Here is a 20472-nt window from a genome sequence, read left to right as displayed (position 1 = left end):
CATTGATCTTCCCACTCTGAATTTCGTCTCTGATGAAGTGCCTCCTTACATCGATATGTTTAGATCTCTCATGGAACATTTGGTGCTTGGCTAAGCATATGGCTGAATTGCTGTCACAATTAATCATTACTGCTCCCAGCTCTATCCCCAGATCTTGTAAGATTCCTTGCAGCCATTTTCCCTCCTTTGCGGCCTCTGTCAGTGCAATATATTCTGCCTCAGTTGTGGACAATGCGACCACCGGTTGTAGATTCGACTTCCAACTTATGGCTGTACCAAACAAAGTGAATATGTAGCCGCTTTGGGACTTCCTATTATCCAAGTTGGCCGCATAATCAGAATCACAGTAGCCTACAAGAATCTCATCTTTCTCAGACCATGCTTTTCCACCAAATCTCAAACCAATCATAACAGATCCTCCCAAATATTTCAAGATCCATTTCAGAGCCATCCAGTGTTCTCTACCCGGATCAGCCATGTACCTGCTAGCCACGCTTATAGCATGGGCCACATCCGGCCTTGTGCATATCATCAAGTACATTATGCTTCCCACTATATTCGCATATGGTATCGCACTCATTTCCCTTCTGATTTCATCGGTTTTAGGCGCCTGTTCTTTGCTCAACTTAAAATGGCCTGCTAATGGAGTAGAGACTGCCTTTGCATTTGTCACCTGATATTTCCTTATCACTTTCTTGATGTACTCAGCTTGCACAAGCCTCAGTTCCTTCTTCTTCCTATTTCTGACAATGTCCATGCCTAGGATTCGTTTTGCCTCCCCAAGATCCTTCATCTCAAACTTTTGTTTAAGCTCATCTTTTACAATCTGCAATTCACTCAAGCTTGATCCAGCTAGTAGAATATCATCTACATACAGTAACAGGTAGGCTATTATCAAATCTCCACTTCTCTTGACATATACACAGCTATCAAAGCTGGATCTCTCAAACTCCATCAGCTCCATTTGCTCATGGAACTTCTTGTTCCACTGCCTACTGCTCTGCTTGAGCCCGTATAGGCTTTTCTTAAGTAAGCAAACCTTCTTTTCTTCTCCAGGCCTTTCAAAACCCTTAGGCTGCATCATATAGATCGTCTCCTCTAGATCCCCATGTAAAAAAAGCTGTTTTTACATCGAGTTGATGCAGCTCCCAATCAAAATGAGCTGTCAAGGCCAATAAGATCCGAATGGAGGTGTGTTTTACCACTGGAGAGAACACCTCAGTGTAGTCAATACCTTCTACTTGTGTGAATCCTCTAGCTACCAACCTTGCCTTAAAACGTATGCTTTCAACTTCCCCAACTTCAACCTTCTTCTTAAATAGCCACTTGCAACTTATGAGTTTCTGAGTCCCTGGGTCATTCACCAGAATCCAAGTCCCATTTCTCAACAAGGACTCTATTTCTTCTTCCATGGCTCTGATCCACTTCTGACTTTCTTTGCATTTTATGGCTTCTTCATAGGTTGAAGGCTCTGAGAACATGAGCACCTCTGCTATACAAAGAGCAAAGAAGCTCATATCATAATCTGAAAACCTGCTGGGCAAGCCTGCATTCCTTCTTGGATTTCTTCTGTTTCCTTGATTTGATGGATCTCCACCTCTTGTGTTTTCATCTGACTGAGAACTGGAAGCTCCACCTTCTTCTTGGTGTTCAGAGATTTCAACACCCTCATCAGCATCAGACCAAGCAGATTTCTCATCAAACTCAAACTCTTGAATGCTAGAGCTACTGTCACCACCAGGGGGTGCTTTAGTTATCTTGAATGGCATTTCTCCTTCATTGAACACTACATCTCTACTCACAATGATATTCTGACCCCCTTCATCCATATTCCATAACCTATATCCCTTCACTCCATCTTGGTATCCCAACATCACACATTTTCTTGCTCTTGGTTCCAACTTATTCTGCTTGATATGTGCATAAGCCGCACACCCAAAAATCTTCAAGCCTGAGTAGTCTCCCAAAGTTCCATACCATCTCTGATCAGGAGTCTCATTAGAAATTGATGAAGAGGGGCATTTGTTAATCAGATCAGCTGCAGTAGAAACAGCCTCTGCCCAAAATTTCTTTGGCATTCCAGAGTAGAACAACATGCATCTCACTCTTTCTAGCAACGTCCTGTTCATCCTCTCTGCCAGCCCGTTCTGTTGAGGGTTCCTTGGCACGGTCCTATGCCTTCTTATCCCTTTCATTTTACAGAAGCTATCAAACTCAGTAGATAAGAACTCCATCCCATTATCAGTTCTTAAGTACTTCAGCACCGACCCTTTCTCATTTTCATATCTAGTATGCCATTCTCTAAACCTCTCAAATGCTTGAGACTTCTCTTTGAGGATGTAAACCCATACCTTTCTTGAATAGTCATCTATAATAGATATGAAATACTTACCTCCACCTATGGATTCTGCTGGAGAAGGCCCCCATAAGTCACTGTGAGCATATACAAAGGGAGCTGTTGTAGTGTGCTTTCCACCAGAGAATGGTAGCCTTTTTGCCTTTCCAAGAATACAAGACTCACATTTGTTGAGCCTCTCTGATGTCCTCAGCCTCATTGCACCCAGCCTAGCAAGCTCCTTGATGCCTTTTTCCCCCACATGCCCAAGTCTAGCATGCCACAGATCCAGGCTCTCTGACTGAGTAACATTTGCTGCATTGATCACGGTTTCACCCACCAAGTAATACAGGCTATTCTTTCTTTTGGCCTCCATGACTATTCTGGGACCCTTTGTCACCCTGAGTACTCCGTTACTGGACTCAAACTTGTAGCCCTTGGACTCCAGCAGCCCTAAAGAAATCAAGTTTCTCTTGATCTGAGGTATGAACCTCACTTCTGTGAGAGTTTTTACACTACCATCACTCACCTTCAGCTTGATTTCTCCAATCCCTCTAACATCACATGTCTGATCATTCCCCAACATTACTGATCCTGTGTGTGCTGTCAACTTTTGAAACCAGGATCTGTGGGAGCATATATGAAAGGAGCAACCCGAGTCCATGATCCAACATTCTTCAATTCTTGCCCCTGAGAGTATATTCAAGGCCTCATTGGCCTCACTTCCTGAGCAAGATCTGCAGTATTTGAACCTGCATTGATCGCTTGTTCTTGCTTCCTTTTCCAAGCAAAACATGCCTTCTTCAAGTGACCCGGCTTTCTGCAATAGTAGCAGCTTCTAGTCTCCCTCTCTCCCTCAGCCTTATCTTTGTTTTGTTTCTTCTTGTTGAAAACTTTCTTGTTCTGACCCTTCTTCAAGAAAAGACTCTCAGCCACTGGATCATTTTGTCTAGTAGAAGTGGAATAATCATTCTTATGCGATTCCTTCATTTTCAGAGCAGAATGAATTTCTTCATATGTAACCTTGGACTCTCTTCCAAGTAACACCGCATCCTTGAAGTGTTCAAAACTCTTAGGAAGCGAATTCAGCAGCATCAAGGCTTTATCTTCATCCTTGATCATTTCATCGATATTTTCCAAATCATCTACACACTTACCAAATTCTTCAAGTTGCTCTGTAATTCCTCTCGCATCTGAGAATCTGAATGCAAGGAGCTTCTGCTTCAGGTGTAAACGATTTGTAATGGACTTGGTCATGTACAATGACTCAAGTTTTGTCCATACTCCCGCAGCTGTCTCCTCTTTGGAGACTTCCCTCAGAACCTTATCTGACAAATTCAAGATTAGGGTGCTGTAGGCTCTATACTGCATATCCTGAAGCTTCCCTTTCTCTTTTTCATCGACCTCCGCTTCTTTCTCGGCATCGACTTCATTCTTCAAGATATTCCATAGGCCCTGCTGCATCAAGATGGCCTTTATCTTCAACCTCCACAGCCCAAAGTCATTTTTCCCGGTGAACTTCTCCACCTCAAACTTAGCTGTAGACATTTCTCAAACAGACGGTGGGCAATCGCCAAGATCAGCTCAAGTACCGGAATTCTTGGACCCTAACTATCCCAGAAAGCAATCAAGAACTCCTTTGGGAAATTCCCACAGACGGCGCCACCTGTTGGGTTGCGTTGCCGCTGATCTCACACACGTAATTGAGAAAATAAAGCACGCAAACGATATAACGTGGTTCGGTGATAAACCACCTACGTCCACGGAGAAGATGACCGGAATCTTATTGATGAACTCTTTACAATTACAACGAACTCACACTCACACTCTACCGCTCACAACCGCTCGCTATCTTGAGAATTAATCTCTCTAGGTGTGTGTGTATATGGTGTAATTCTGCTACTTCACTACTGAGCTCTATCGAGCTATTTATACAAGATGCAATCAAGAAATAAAGTCCAACTAACTCTATTTCCCAAAGTTAGTTATAACCGCTACTCGGCTCAAAACCGAACTCTTCCTTCTCGGCTAGTTCCAGCTCAAAGCCGAGCTTCCTTCTTCTGCCTTCTTCTTCTCGGCTAGTTCCAGGCTAGTTCCAGCTCGGTAAGCCGAGCTTACCGAACTCCTTTCACCGAACTCCTTTCTAGCCGAACTCCTTTCTAGCCGAACTCCTTTCTGGCCGAACTCCTTTCTAGCCGAGCTAGCTCAAAACCGAGCTTCATTTCTTGATCTCTTCTTTGAGCTGCAGCTCGGCTCCAACACTCGATCAAATCAGTAGTTTGCACGGACACACTTTCACAGATGCCCTCCCTACCTTTCTAATCACTGCATTTGGCCCCTCTTCCCATCTCTCATTACCAACACTCTTTCTCTATCTCCACATGTCTACCCTCTTTATCTCATAAAAATATCTCTATCAACAAATATATTCAACTAATTAACAAAAGATCCATGTTTAGTTAAGATTTGATCATGTGTTTTAAAAAGAATTGTTATTCAAAATTGCCAGTTGCCTTGAAGCCTATTCAATTTTGATCAATGTTAACTTTTCGAAAATTGAGATAAAATAAATAAATCCTGGCCTATAGAAGATTAGCAGCAGCATTTTGTAACATTGAGCAAGAATCGAGGATGAAAGTGTGAGGAACAACTCGAGTCTGGAACTACTTTAGCAGCGAAGATTCTTCATTGGGAATTGGAAGTCCAGAATAACTCCATGCAAAAAATATTCAAGTTTTTCACTAATGGAATATACTACTACTAATTATAATTAAATACAATTGGCCATATTGAACAGAAAGAATTCAATTATAAATAATCAGAGTCCAATTTTCCTAAACAAATGGGTACAAATATTTTTTTATCATGCATGTACTGGATAACAATTTGGCTAGCTAGAAAAATACTCTGAAGTCATAGTAATAATATGTAATCCAGTGCTGGATTTGGCTAGCTAGAAAAATACCTAAAGTCATAATAAGACATACTAGAAAAACACTCTTTCAATTTGGCTAGCTAGAAAAATACCTAAAGTCATAATAAGACATGGAAGGAAAAGGACTACATTGCCCATGTGCTGGATTTAATTGCCTCATTAAATCATAGGCTAATTAATAGTACTCCATGGAACAAAAAGTTGCACACAAAACAGAATAGAACCTTTTATTTATATAAGATCCAAAAAAAAAACAAAAAAAATGTTCAACCCGTCAATTGTAAAGTATGGGTGGATTAATTTATACTACTGGATTACATATTATTAATATTACTTTTATTTAATCAACCAAAGTAAATGCTCCTTTGTAATTTATGGTCATTAAGAAATTATGTACTACTACCATTTATCTTATACGGTACAAGCCACATTGATCTTCATGAAGGGTGGGTGTCATATTATTGCATATAAATAACACAAGATTAACCCATTGTTTAATAATTATATGCATATATGCTCTAGAGAAGTTAACAAAAAAATCCCATGATCAACATGTAAATATGGATGAGTAATTAAAAAGTGTTAATCTGTAAACCAGAAACATATTAAAAGAAAGAATAATGCTATGCGGTCACATTATGGCCAGCCATAAATTAATTAAATAACAAAAAAAATTGATTTTTTTTCAAATTTTTGGTTTAATACTACTTGATTTTACTTTTATATCATCTTCATTATATGTTGCTCAACATGTTAGTGTTGCTCTTTCGTAGTTTTTGCTCAACTTATTACTACTGTCATTTCTTGATTGTTGCTCAACGTATACTAATTCGTGATATTAATGTGTTTTACGTAATGGAATTCAAAGATAAGTATCAACTCACAAGTCCATTCACACACATATAAGTTTATATCGATAATTATAATTTTTTTATACATGTAAATGGATTAAATTAACTATTTATGGCCGGCCACATTATGACCATTTAGCATCACTCTAAAAGAAAAGCCATTGTACTTAGGTATTACTCCTATGATGGAATAGTTAGGAGAATGAGAAAATCTCTAGGGGTACTACAAAATCTGTTGGTTGAATTCTCACAGCTTTTGGTTTTTAATTGAAGATGAGCTGCCACCACATGGGACCTCGTGCTTATTTATACAGTATATGCTCTTCTTCATAATCTAAAGCCCCCATATCCTTAATTTTTCTTTACCCTATAACGAGAGAGAGAGAAAAAGAGATGTCTTGTAACACATACTATACCAGTTGGATTGAATTAATAAAAGCATCAACATCAAGTGAAATAACATTATCTTTGGTAAATATGACTAATTAGTTTTGGCTTTTTATTGTGAGAAAATAGGGTTGACGACGATGCAGTGAATAATAAAGCATAGTCAATGTACATATATATGGGTACGAATTAGATGTAGACATCCACCACTCACATGTGGTCCATTTCTCTCTTTGGATTTTGGTGTCCGATTTCCTAATAGTTTTTTAATTATTAAATATATGAGAGACAAGTCTCTGCAAAGTTGGATCAATTCTTCCTTTATTATTTCCTGTCACACTCGGCTTTATTTAAAGACGTGAAAGACTCACTTAATTTGCAATAGGGAAATTACAACTTCCCCCTTAATTTTGTAGCACATGCGATCAAATCAACTCATAATGTTTTTTTTTTCAAACAACACTTACTTGTATTTTCTTTTTAATTATTGCATGTCGTACAAATTGAAATAAAATCCCCCTAAGCCAGCTTTTTTAAGAGATTAACAATACAAACCAACCTAGTCGAAAAACCAAGTTATACATATGTAACTTATAACATTGTTCAATAATAAATTTATTCGCAGTAATTTTGTATATATGACTAGAATTTGATTAATTAACCTCGAAATTCTACATATTATTTTTTATTTTTGGTTATAATGAGCTCTTCTTCAACAGAATATCTGAACCATATCCCCATTAAAGTTTCCATAAAAAATACTAGAAAAATATTATGTAGCATTAATTTAGTAAGTAAGATTAAGAGTATTGTTATAATAGTAATAGGAAGGAATAAGTGGGATTTGCTGGTTCCAGCATGGTGTTTGGAGCCCTGGGATTCCCTATCTCTGTGTCTTATCTGTATCACCAACTGTGGGAATGTGAGTGACTAACATAGCTATGTCTACTATGCATACTACTATATTCTAGATTTAGGGAGAGAGATGCATTGGATATTTGGCATTGCGTTGGGTTTTGCAAATTCCATGGAAATTGTTCTCTAGTTTAATTAACATTCTTGAACTTCTCGAGATTTATGCCTTTATTTCTCTGTCCTCTTCCTCGCTAAGAATGTCCCCCTACACTCCTACTTGCACCTACATTCCCTATCTTACTACTAGTATTTTAAATTATTTTATTCTTCAATCAAATATTGCAAATTTCAAGTTTCTTTACATTTTTTTAGTTTGTAATGAATCAATTAATAGCAATAAGATAAGAAAATTATCTAATTTCTCGATAAGATGCAGATACATATGCTATATTGGTCTTTTAACATTAAAAAGATCTGAAAAATAATTACTCTTGCAGTTTTACTCCTTAGTCATCCAATAATATACCCCGTATTTATTTGTGAATTGTTCTTTAAATAAATAGGTCAATTCATGGCCTATTATTAGCCTTGAGTTTTTCATTTAAAAGCAATTAATACAGTACTTTAACCCAAACAAAATAGCTATTGTGTTTATATTCTCACCTTTATAACTATTTTTTTAAAAACTTTTTATAGTATAATAATAGCCATTTTGATATATTAACACCATATACTATGAGAGAGGGAGTCAGGGAGAGAGACATTACAAAAAAAACATACACTGGCAAGAATGAAATTTCGAAAAGGCTAATTTTGAAATATATAAGGGCGACTAATAAATTCAAATATGATGAGAGCTAGGGTCTTCCAAAAGGATTAATTTGTAATAATTGTGGTTCAGTGCAGAAAAGTGTTAAGGTAATGGAAGTGATGGTCTCATTCACGTGAAACTAATTAATTAAGTATTCAATGAAGGGAATTAAATTAAAATGTTGTTGAACAGCATTTCCACCCTCGTCAACTCAACGAGCTAGCTGAGGTCTTGACACTCTTTGGTTTCACTTTCACCTGCTCTTTGTCTTGATACTCTTTGGCTTCTAAGGATTCTACTTTGTGTGAAATTGAAGACCAAAAAATGCTAGGAAACTGTGACAACAACAACAACAACATCATCTCTTCCACCACTAACCAATGGCCACAGGTTCCCTCTCTCTCTCTCACATTGTCTCAATTATTACACTAGCAAAGATGACCCCATCTTTTGTTTTATAGCTTTTGTCCAAGAATATCCCAATTGTGTTGTTAATTTTTACCCTAAAAGCACCACATCTCCAACTCTTTGTTTCCTTAGAATCAGATAATACTGGATGATCACAAAACCTTGATGGCTTCATCATCAGCTAATAAAGTCATGGACGCCGACAAGCCTAATCCAGGTGATCATCACCCCCACCCTCCTCTCAAGTGCCCTCGCTGCGATTCCTCCAATACCAAATTCTGTTACTACAACAACTACAGCTTGTCTCAGCCTCGCCACTTCTGCAAAGCCTGCAAACGCTACTGGACCAGAGGCGGCACCCTCCGCAACGTCCCCGTTGGTGGCGGCTGCCGCAAGAACAAGCGCCCCAAGCGCCACTCCTCCTCCTCCGCTACCACCTCCTCCACCTCCCACCCCCAGATAGATCTTCCTCCACCTCCTTCCAACCATATCCAAAACCCTTTGTTTTACGGCCTTAATAACCCTAATCCACTCGAGCTCAACTTCCCCTTTTCCACTTTTAGGGTTTCCCCGCAAATCAACAGCCTCGGCTTAGGGTTTTCACCCGAACCTCCCACCAACGGCTTCAAGCCTATCCAAAACAACTCTATCTTCTTCGGGTCTTCCTCAACAATGGCGTCTTTGATCCAATATGACGACCCGGGTATAATGGATAAGCAAATGAAAGCGGAAGGAGAGAATAGAATGGTTTGGAACCCAAACCCCAACCCGAACCAGAATCCGAACCTCAACACAAACCCTATCGATCAGATTAACTCATCTGATCCTTCTTCACTAGTTTGGAATACAAGCAGCTTGGGAGCTTGGTTCGACCCTTCAACCATCGGCTCCTCCGTTCAATCTCTGATCTAGAACCTTCCATTCATCTTCATTTAATCTCTCTCTTTAATCATTCATTAACTGATTGGGTGGTCTTTCATTTTTAGGAATAGCCTTCTTCTTCTTCTTCTTCTTCTTCTTTTTTTAAATTTTTTTTTTCTTAAATTCCGCTATTGATGAAGAAGGAGGGTATTAGGATCGGAGCGATCATGTCAGCAGCAAGAAAATTCAGCCTGCTTTATTTTTTTTACATGGAAGGCTATATTGCGCTGAGAGGAACCTCGGATCCTCTTCTTCTTGTCGGAAAAGGTTTCTTATTCCAACACATTGTTATCACTTTGATTTGATGGGATTATGAATAGGTAAACCTTAATTTATATATGTATACATATTATCGTCACATTGGTTTTCTTCTTTTTTATTGGTGTATTTGTTTAGTTTGTGTAACAGGTTTTTGGAATTGGGGTTTACTTTGGATTAATACATTTACATGTTGGAAAATTGTTTGTATTTCTTCAAGAATTTGTTGATTTTCGGTTTTGGGAACTGGTATACAAGAGACAGAGAGAGATTAATATTGTTGTTATTTCATTTTCAGCTCTAACGTATATAACATATCTGCATTCTGTTAATTCACACAATAATCTTTCTTTTTTCCTGGTAATTTGCATTTAATTGTTGTGATGTTATCTTTGTTTAAATAGCTAATAAAATTACTTAATTAGTTCGTCATATTGGTAAAGAGATTTACAAACATTTTAGTATGCCTATTTGAAATCGGATGCAACTTTTTACCTCATATCCTAGCATCCATAAGATGCTCAAGTAAAGGTGACAATGAGATTCACTACTGTTTAACTTTCATGTTAATTTTGATTCACTTTGTTAATAAATGTAATGTAATATACTTTCAGTATTACTTTATCTCATGCGAACGCAATCCTTAAACACCACTTTTATTTGGTCCAAATTAACATTTTATTTTATTTTTATTGTACATTTATTTTTACGCTTAAAAAATTATTGAATGAATGAATGATAGTAATTGGGTGTGGGTTACTCAATCTCCCTATTCATTTGTATTTTGGTATGTAAGAAGCACACTATTAATGCAAACTGGATGAAGTTTTCAATACTACCATTAATATCAAATGTAAAGTCTCATGTTTTTTTCTGAGTGGAGATGTTTCATGTTCAAATCCTGGATTTCCATTTTCATCTTTTTTGCCCATCAATGCTATTGCAGTCCTATCTACATTATTTGTCAAATTAAACGAAAGTCCTATATATGCTACCCATTGAGGTAGTCCCTCCATATATGCATTGAATATTTTGGGTAATTATGGACAAATACGTAAAAAGAAAGTGATATGTCGAAAAACATAATAAAAGTCTTGCCCATATATCTATATCTAGAAAAAAAATACGCATGCAAAAATATATTTTTTGTGTTCTACACCTATTATGCTCAAATGCACATGGGAGTACTACTGCGACGTGTAGCAGATAATTTCTCAAATATTATTGGGCTGCGCCGCTGCACCTGTTTATTAGACTGGGCCGCTTCAAAATTTACTGGTATAGAATGATTAGAACAACTTTATTGGGCCTTCGTTTGGTTAGTTTGGGCCCATATTTATTTTGAGGCAAATAGTTTTTACGTAAGCATAGTACTACTACAAAGCTTTTTTTAGGAATTTATATACAGTATAAACAAATAGTATAAGTTACAACCCCAGTATATTATTGATTCAGATTATTTAAATTAATGTAAAAGTTATATTTAGAACATTACTTCGATAACATGTCTTACTAACTACAAATATGGCCATCTTTTCGCATTAATCAGAAATTCAAAGTGAAAAAAAAAATACTAAAAAGGGACACTGGCTTTATTGTCTGATTCTTTAATAATTAATCTCGCTCTATTAATATCATCTCCTACACAAAATACTACTACTTTTCTCGTCCCACTAGAATAATCTATTAGGAGTAACTTTTACATGCACCATACGTAAAAGTGTTTAATATAGTTGAAAATGTAAGATTCACACATAGTCCCTCTGGCTCATGTATATAAGTACTGAGCCACCCTTAACAAATGGAGTACTTATATGTTAATTACTTATTAAATAACATTATCACAAAACAAATTAAGATATATACACATTGCTAGATGCGAGACACTTTTTCCCTTTACTTTTTCAATGCCAATGCATGTTTAATCACTTTTGGAAGGTAAGACTACAAGATTGTGAGCTAATTCTTTGGCTTTGCTGATCCTCGTAACATGGCCCCTACATATCCTAATTCACTCCATCTCTCTAATAATTCAACAAAAAATTGTTTATTAGTACCTTTTTTAAATATTAATATTAGTGTAGTAACGTTCTGAGAAATTAACCCGCACATTTCAAGAACCCTATTACTAATCAGCTCAGCAATAAAAAACAAATTAATGAATTAGTTGTCCTAATTAGTTTATATAGAATTGTTGAGTACACAATGAGCTTGACTGATGATCTTTATTATGATGAGGGCTGAAGACTTAAAGTTCAAGAGAAATCGAAAACCGTGACACGTGGGGGTGATATATATATAGTGCATGATTCAGACGATTAAATTAATTTCTATGTAAATTAGTGTGGATATACACAAATGGATTAAAATCATATCGATTGGCATCACACATGACCAAAAAGTACCAAACAGTGTGTCTTCAAAGGCTTTTAAAATTGGTGTAAATGGTTTTATTTGATTGGCTAAATAAAAAGGTATATAATCATATAACAGAATCAAATTGACCAAAGACCGACGACCAAATTATGCCCTCTTCATCATATATTTGAATTGCCTTTTCATGTGAAAAATGGCTTTTGAATTGAAGTTTCATTACAGTGAACTTAAATCGGACAAATGGAAGATGTAGATTAAAATGCACTCAATGCAATATTTTTTTTTCTCATGTTTTTCCAAGGGAAAATCTAATTAATGATGACATATATAGAACGAGATTATATACCTCTATCTACGAAGAGAATATGAATACTTTTGTTTCGATTTTATTCAATTGCATGTGCATATTTCAAAAATGATAAAGGATTTTTTTCTCATGTTTTTTCAAGGGTAAATCTAATTAATGATGACATATACAGAAGGAGATTATATATGCTCAACGAGAATTAATTAGCCTCTATCTACAAAAAAATGAATACTTTTGTTTCGATTTTATTCAATTGCATGTGCATTATTTCCAAAAAAAATATAAAGGATTTCTCTCTCATGTTTTTACAAGGGAAAATCGAATTAAAAAAATGGACCTTTTGTTTCGATTTATTTAATTGCTTGTGCATTATTTTAAAAAATGATAAATGGTTTTTTTCCTCATGTTTTTTTCCAAGGGAAAATCTAATTAATGATGGCATATATAGAAGGAGATTATATACGGTCAATGAGAACTAATTAACCTCTATCTACACAAAAATATAAATATTTTTGTTTTGATTTAATTCAATTGCATATGCGTTATTTTCAAAAAATGAGAAAGGTTTTTTTTTCTTATGTTTTTCCAAGGGAAAATCTAATTAATGATGACATATTTAGAAGGAGATTATATATGGTCAATGAGAAGTAATTGACCTCTATCTACAAAAAAAATGGAATACTTTTGTTTCGATTTTATTTAATTGCATATGCGTTATTTTCACAAAATGATAAAGGATTTTTTTTTCTTATGTTTTTTCAAGGGAAAATCTAATTAATGATGACATATATAGAAGGAGATTATATATATATAGTCAATGAGAATTAATATATTAACCTCTATCTACAAAATAAATGAATATTTTTGTTTCGATTTTATTCAATTGGATGTGCATTTTTCTCGAAAAATGATGAAGGAAGAGAGAATGCGAAATATAGAATGATATTTCAAACAATATCATTGCTCCACGTGTATGATTCAATAAACAAAGTATAGGTAGATTAAATTAAACTATCTGGTTGAAATCATCATAAGAAGTTGAAAAATAAGATCAACTCTTTTGCAAGTGTGTCAATTACGGTGGCGAAAATCACATTTTAATTACTGCATGGAAAGTTAAAATGATGAAAGTCATCTTGAATTAATTAACTAGATGATGTATATATATATATATATATATTTAGTTAAAGATTTTGAAAAAAATCCTCCAGACAGTTGGGTCCCTTCAATTGTGCATGCCATATGAATTAATGGAAAAAAAATATTTAATAATAACAGAGAAGAAAGAAAAATTTTTTTTAATAATAACAGAGAAGAAAGAAAGAGATGAAAAATATGGACCTAGAATCCAATGTGAAGTAGTAATGTACATGAAATTGTAGTGGTAAAGGTTTGATGAAATAGATCGAATTTGGTAAAGAAGGGATAATCATTTTCATTGATTTAATATCATACATTAGGTACTATTATATAAGGCTAGGATGAGCTATACAAGGAAAACTAATTGATTTACATTAATTGATATCTTCTATCTTTGGCAGAGTATAATCTTGAATATCTCCGTAATCTTCGGTAATTGGGAGCATATTCATCGTGATCCTCCGAGATCTTCTCCAACACCCCCCCTCAAGTTAAGTGACGGGATTCTCGATACTTAACTTGCACAACACTTCTCAAAATGACTTCGAGTTCACTGCCTTAGTCAATATATCCGCCAACTGGTCCTCGGATTTGAAATAAGGCATCTCGACTATCTTTGCTTCAATATTATCCTTTATAAAATGCCTATCAACTTCCACGTGTTTAGTACGATCATGTTGAACCGGGTTCTCTGAAATACTTATGACCGCCTTATTATCACAGAACAACTTGCATGTTTGAGACGAAAACATCTCTAATTCCCTCATAAGCTTCTGTAGCCACAGTAATTCAGTTAGTCCACTCTTAATACCTCGAAACTCGGCTTCTGCACTGGACAGTGCAACTACCTTTTGTTTCTTGCTTCTCCATGTTACAAGGTTTCCTCCTACAAAAGTAAGGTACCCCGCGGTGGACTTCCTATCATTTGGGTTTCCGGCCCAATCAGCATCAGTAAATCCATGTATCTGCAAGTGTCCATGTTTCTCAAATAGAAGCCTGTGTTCGGCAGTCCCCTTCAAGTAACGAACAATCCGCAGAACTGCCTCCCAGTGCTCTTCTTGGGGTGCGTGCATAAACTGACTTACCACCCCTTCAGCATAGGCAATGTTTGGTCTTGTATGCGATAGGTAAATCAACCTCCCAACCAATCCTTGGTACTTCCCTCTGTCAGTCTGCTTTGCTCATTCCTTTATCTGCAGTCCATGATTTTGGATCATTGGAGTGTCGGCTGGCTTGCAATCTACCATCCCAACTTTGGCTAGCAGATCCAACACATATTTCTTCTGATTAATAAAAATTCCCTTCTTCGACCTGAGAACTTCTATCCCCAAGAAATACTTCAACGGTCCCAAATCTTTCATCTCGAACTCGCTAAACAGATTTCTCCTTAGTTCAGTCATCTCGTCTGTGTCATCTCCGGTAAGAATCATGTCATCTACATATATGATTAAGCATGTAATTTTATCTCCCCTCTTCTTGATAAACAGTGTGTGGTCAGAGTTACTCTGCTTATATCCATACTTTTTCATCACTTCTGTGAACCTCCCACACCACGCCCTTGGGGACTGTTTCAGCCCATATAACGTCTTCTGCAGCTTACATAAACACTGGCTTTGGCAGTTCTCCATGTAGGAAGGCATTCGTCACATCAAACTGATGAAGTGGCCAATCTCTGTTGGCAGCAATCAAGAACAATACTCTTACAGTATTAATTTTTGCCACGGGTGAAAACGTCTCAGCATAGTCGACGCCGTACGTCTGAGTGTACCCTTTTGCCACAAGTCTGGCTTTATACCTCTCAATTGTGTCGTCTGGTCTTCTTTTGATTGTGAACACCCATCGGCATCTAACAGTTCTCCCTCCTTCTGGTAGCTTATCCTTGGTCCAGGTATTGTTCCTCATCAGCGCCTTCATTTCAGTGAGCATAGCCTCCCTCCAGTGCTTATGCTTCATTGCTTCCTCGGCCGACTGCGGAATGTCTTCTTCTTCGTATAGGGCAGCCTCAAATGCTCTTGCCATTTTTGCTAGATTCCCTTGCACGAAATTCGCCACTCCGTACCTACTTTTCTTCCCAATCTTCTCGGGTGAATATCTCTTTGGTGGAACTCCTCTTGTGCTTCCGGGAGGAAGAATATATCTCCCAGTGTCACTGTCGACTGTATTATTTTCTTCTGACGGTTCTGCACTCATTGGATCAGTAGAAACCATATGGAGATTCGATTCAGTAGTTACCTCGGATATCGGTGAAGGAGGATCGAGGGGCGGATGTGATGACTCACTTTCCGAAGGCAAGACATGCTCGGCGGTAGTGACAACTGGTTCTGGTGGATCCTCAATCGAAGAGTTTGGAAGTGGCAAATCCCAACTTAGATAGTCTACGGAACTACCTGGATCACTCCCCCCTGACTACTAAGGTGGGTGTGATAGAAGAACTCAGTTTGTAGGATGTTACAGTTCACGGTGGTGGTGATTTTCTTGGTCTGAGAGTCAAAACATCGGTAGGCCTTTTGGTTTACCCCGTACCCCACAAAAATACATTTGGTAGCACAGGGGGATAATTTGGTTCTTTCGTGTTTGGTGAAATGAATACTGATAGTGCAGCCAAACACTTTGGGTTGAAGGTTCAGATGTTGGGGAATTTTGGTTAGAGAGGATAGAATATCAAGGGAGGTCTTTTTGTTGAGGACTTTAGTGGGTAAGCGGTTCATAAGGTAGACAGAGGTGGCTATGGCTTCGGGCCAGAAATGCTGTGGGACTTTAGATTCAATCATTAGGGCTCGGGCAATTTCTAGGATTTTCCTATTTTTCCGTTCAGCTACCCCATTCTGTTCTGGTGTATAAACACAAGAAGTTTGATGAACCATTCCATGGTTTTGGAAAAAATGGGTCATGGGGCTATTAATGAATTCCCTCCCATCGTCAGATTGAAGAGTTTTGATCGAGGTATGAAATTGGGTTTGAACCATTTTAAAAAACAAAACAAACTTATCCATAACCTCAGACTTATGCTTCATAAAATAAATCCAAGTCATTCGTGTGCAATCATCAACAAATATAACAAAGTATCGAAAACCATTCCCCCCGGCAAAAGGTGCGGGACCCCACACATCAGAGTGAACCAACGAAAACATAGATTGCATACGAGTGTTCGATAGTTTAAATGATTGTCGGTGGCTTTTTGCCAAAACACAAGTCTCACAAAAGAAATCAGCAGGAATAGAAAGGTTCGGAAAAAGTAGTTTAAAGTAACCAGGGGAAGGATGTCCTAGTCTTCGGTGCCACAGCCAAATTTCTTGTCTCATGGATCCGTGAGCCAGCATCGCACTACCATGTTGAGCTATCTCGTCCACGTAGTAAAGTCCACAGTGCTCATTGCCACGCCCAAGTATCCTCTTCGTCCGAATATCCTGTAAAATGCAGAAGGTATGATGCATTAGAAGAGTGCAATTCAATTCCTTTGTCACATGACTGATTGACATCAAACGCTGAGATAAGGTCGGGACATATAAGCAGTTTTGGAGATGGAGTGTGGGAGAAATTTCTACAGTTCCCGACCCTTCAACTGTAATTAGTTCCCCACTGGCGGTCTTAATATAGGTTTTAGTGATTTTACTCATGCTAATAAAATCATCTCTGTTTGGGGTCATAGTATCAGTGGCCCCCACAGTAAAAAAATCATCCCTTAGTCATATTTGTTCTCTTATTTACATGGAATGCGGTGGGTAATTTTTCTAATGCAGCAAAAGGGTTTTTTTGTCACATAATCACATATATTGGGGCTAATTTTTGAGTTTTCAGTAAGTTAGGGGTCAAAACATGATTTCAAGTAATCTGGAGGTCTGCCTAGCAAAAAATGGGGTCTAATTTCAAATTTTCGAGAGTTCATGGGGGAATTATTTAATTTACGGAAATTTCTAGGGTTTGGTTTAAAACCAAACCCAATACCTCCTTTCCCGATCGACGCCGTCTTCTCTGGTCCGGTGAAATTGCCGGCTCCCCTGATGCTGCCGCCGCCGGTTGAGACTTCTGGATTCACCGTCGGTCAATGGCCGGCTGTTCCCCCACGACCTCCGTTCTGATTTCGGGGTTGTTCTTCTTCGGTTATTCCGACGGCTATCTTCGCCACACTTGTTCGCTGCCTCTCCTCCCACCATTTGGGGTATCCTAGCCGTTTGAAGCACGTTTCGTACGTGTGTTTGGGTTTCTGGCAGTGGGTACACCAAAGCCCCGATTTATCCGGGTAGTTTCCCGATCGGCCGGTAGCTACAGCGGGACGCGACGGTCCTCCACTCCGATATGCCAATCGTTGACTCTGTACAACCAGTCCGCTCCCGATTCCATCCCCAGATGATGTATCTTCTGTATTCAAGCCGACGGTTTCAGGGGTGGTGGAGGACGATGCCGGTGGCATGTGTGTCGTCGAGCCGCCTCCGTTTTCACCCACCCATATGCCGACTCTACTGATGGGTAGGGGTCCTCCTTGAGAATATCCCTCTTGATCGAGTCATACTCCGGGTTCAGCCCGGCTAGGAACTTGAATAGCCGTTTTTCATTCGAATGAGTTCGGTATTGTTCAGCTCCTTTGTCACAGCATGTGATTGGTTGCTTCTGGCAGCGGTCAACATTGATCCATAGCCCATGGATCCTCCGGTAATACGTCTCCAAGTCCATGTTTCCCTGTTTAATTGTGATGATTTTCTCCTCCAGATTGTAGATAAGATATTTGTCCGCCTTGTTCTCGAACGTCACAACAAGGCTATCCCACAGTGCCTTGGACGTTTGATGGTGAGCAAAATCGGTGATGATTTCATCTTCGATGTTGTCGACGATCCACGAGAATACCACCAAATCGTCTTCTTCCCATTCATCGTACCTCTTGCTCCCTGGTTCTGGGGGTTCTTTCCGGATGTGTGAGTATGCACCTCGGCCGCCTCTCTTGACTTTCATAAGTCTCGACCATATCGGATAGTTTTTTCCGTTGAGTTTGAATGCCACTGTGACATTCTTGCAATTCTTCAATTTTGATGGTTCTGGATCAATTTTCAGTTTCGGTTCCTCCGTATCTGACATTTTCTTGCAGGATTGGTTATTCTGGTTCTTGGCTCGGGATTGGTATTTTCTTTGGCTATGATGAGATTTCTCTGAGCCGACATATAGCCTGCTCTGATGCCATGATGAAATAGATCGAATTTGGGTAGAGAAGGGATAATTGTTTTCATTGATTTAATATCATACATTAGGTACTATTATATAGGGCTAGGATGAGCTATACAAGGAAAACTAATTGATTTACATTGATTGATATCTTCTATCTTTGGCAGAGTATGATCTTGAATATCTCAGTGGTCTTCGGTAATTGGGAGCATATTCATCGTGATCCTCCGAGATCTTCTCCAACAAGGTCGACAGTGGATTGTTCCTTTGGTGCATGTGTCACCAATCTCTTGGAAAGTAGAGAAAAGAAAAAGAAAATGAAGAATTTTAAAGTTGTAAATAATGAAAAAGGAAGATTGTGCCACACAATCATATCTATACATATCATGCTTTAATATGTCTTTTAATTGTTATAGTTTCTTGGCTACCTATGGGCTAAATTTTGATCTCTCCACCACTCTTTTTCACCTCTCTATGTATAGGGATTTTATGGAGCCTAGCTTATTACTTTACTCTATCTCTATCTATATATGTCAACTCATCATATATATGTAAATCTTCTTGACTAATTTATAATTTTTGGTATTAATATTACGCATAGTCGCATAGATATACATACAACATTCCAACATCAGCTTAAATTATTTCAGTAGTGGACTGATGCAACATGTTCCAATTTAATACTACTATATTTGAAGTCGTGTAAGATGGCAAATGCTTGCTTATTAATAAAGTGCAAATGGTTTAGGTGTCTGCCCACCGCAACATTCTTGTTTTAACTGAAGAATTTTTGCATATCTGTTGTCAGTGAATTATAGTGTATTACGTGGGATTGAGAAGGCATGTAATATGTGAAGTCGGACTTAGTCCTGTATTGCTAAATTATTGATTAATTATGATAGATATAGACTATAGTCCGTGGTACTATTAAGATGTAGGAGCATGTTAAATATATAGATTATGTTAGGGAGATTTATAAAATGTGAACAATTGGATATCTTGAAAGGCGTGAAACACTTTCAGATCAAATCAATTTGGTGGTTCTACCAATATTTGATCGGATACAATTCAGGTTTGTTGAAGATTCGTATGTTGATTTTTCAATATGCTTTGAACCAGAAGATGATCAATAAGAAGAGGCTGAAAATGAAACGTCGCGTCTCTTCGTTTTCATAACTGTTTGTAACAGTTTTTGGCGGGTTTCGAAAATTGTAAATTAGTCCTTCAATTATCGAAAATTATATTTCCGGATGAATTTTCTGTACAACTCGACCCCAGCCAGGGGCTGCCGCCCCTTGGACCCCGCTACTCGGGGGCGCTGCCCTGTCTAATCATGATGAATTCAAACAAGCGTGCACTCCGCACTTCCAAACTTATATGATGTCTCATTATAATAATATTGATCAATCAAGTTAATCCAATTACACTAAAATAACCAATAGACTATCTTCACTTCAATTGTATAAAACGAGTATCTTAGATGTTAAAGTGTAGTTAGTAGTATTAATTATCGTCAGTATCATTACTGCCATCATTTGAATAGCCGTGTTTATTGTATAGTACTCCGCTTAATGTTACCAATGGTTAATTGTGACGCCTACGTCCCTTTAGAATGAGGGATGCTACCAAAAAAATTGTTTGTATATACTATTTTTTCAATTTATAATTTAAAAACTTAATGAGATTCAAAAGGAAGTAAAAAAGTTAGGAAACGAAAATGGTTTAATTAGTTAT

General features: G+C 37.7%; 1 protein-coding gene across 1 annotated transcript; it reads left to right on the top strand.

Annotated features, from left to right (window-relative positions):
* Window positions 1-8386: 8386 nt before the first annotated feature.
* On the top strand, window positions 8387-10052 carry LOC121775287 (dof zinc finger protein DOF1.4-like). Its single transcript, XM_042172343.1, has 2 exons — window positions 8387-8564; window positions 8715-10052. Exons 1-2 carry the CDS (start codon window positions 8499-8501, stop codon window positions 9492-9494), a joined length of 846 nt encoding a protein of 281 aa, XP_042028277.1. The 5' UTR covers window positions 8387-8498; the 3' UTR covers window positions 9495-10052.
* The last annotated feature ends 10420 nt before the right edge of the window (window positions 10053-20472 follow it).

The sequence above is a fragment of the Salvia splendens genome, chromosome 17 (assembly GCF_004379255.2).
Source record: "Salvia splendens isolate huo1 chromosome 17, SspV2, whole genome shotgun sequence".
In the NCBI taxonomy this organism is placed as follows: domain Eukaryota; kingdom Viridiplantae; phylum Streptophyta; class Magnoliopsida; order Lamiales; family Lamiaceae; genus Salvia; species Salvia splendens.
The sequence above is the reverse complement of the archived record's forward strand: the minus strand, read 5'-3'. Positions and strand labels throughout refer to the sequence as shown.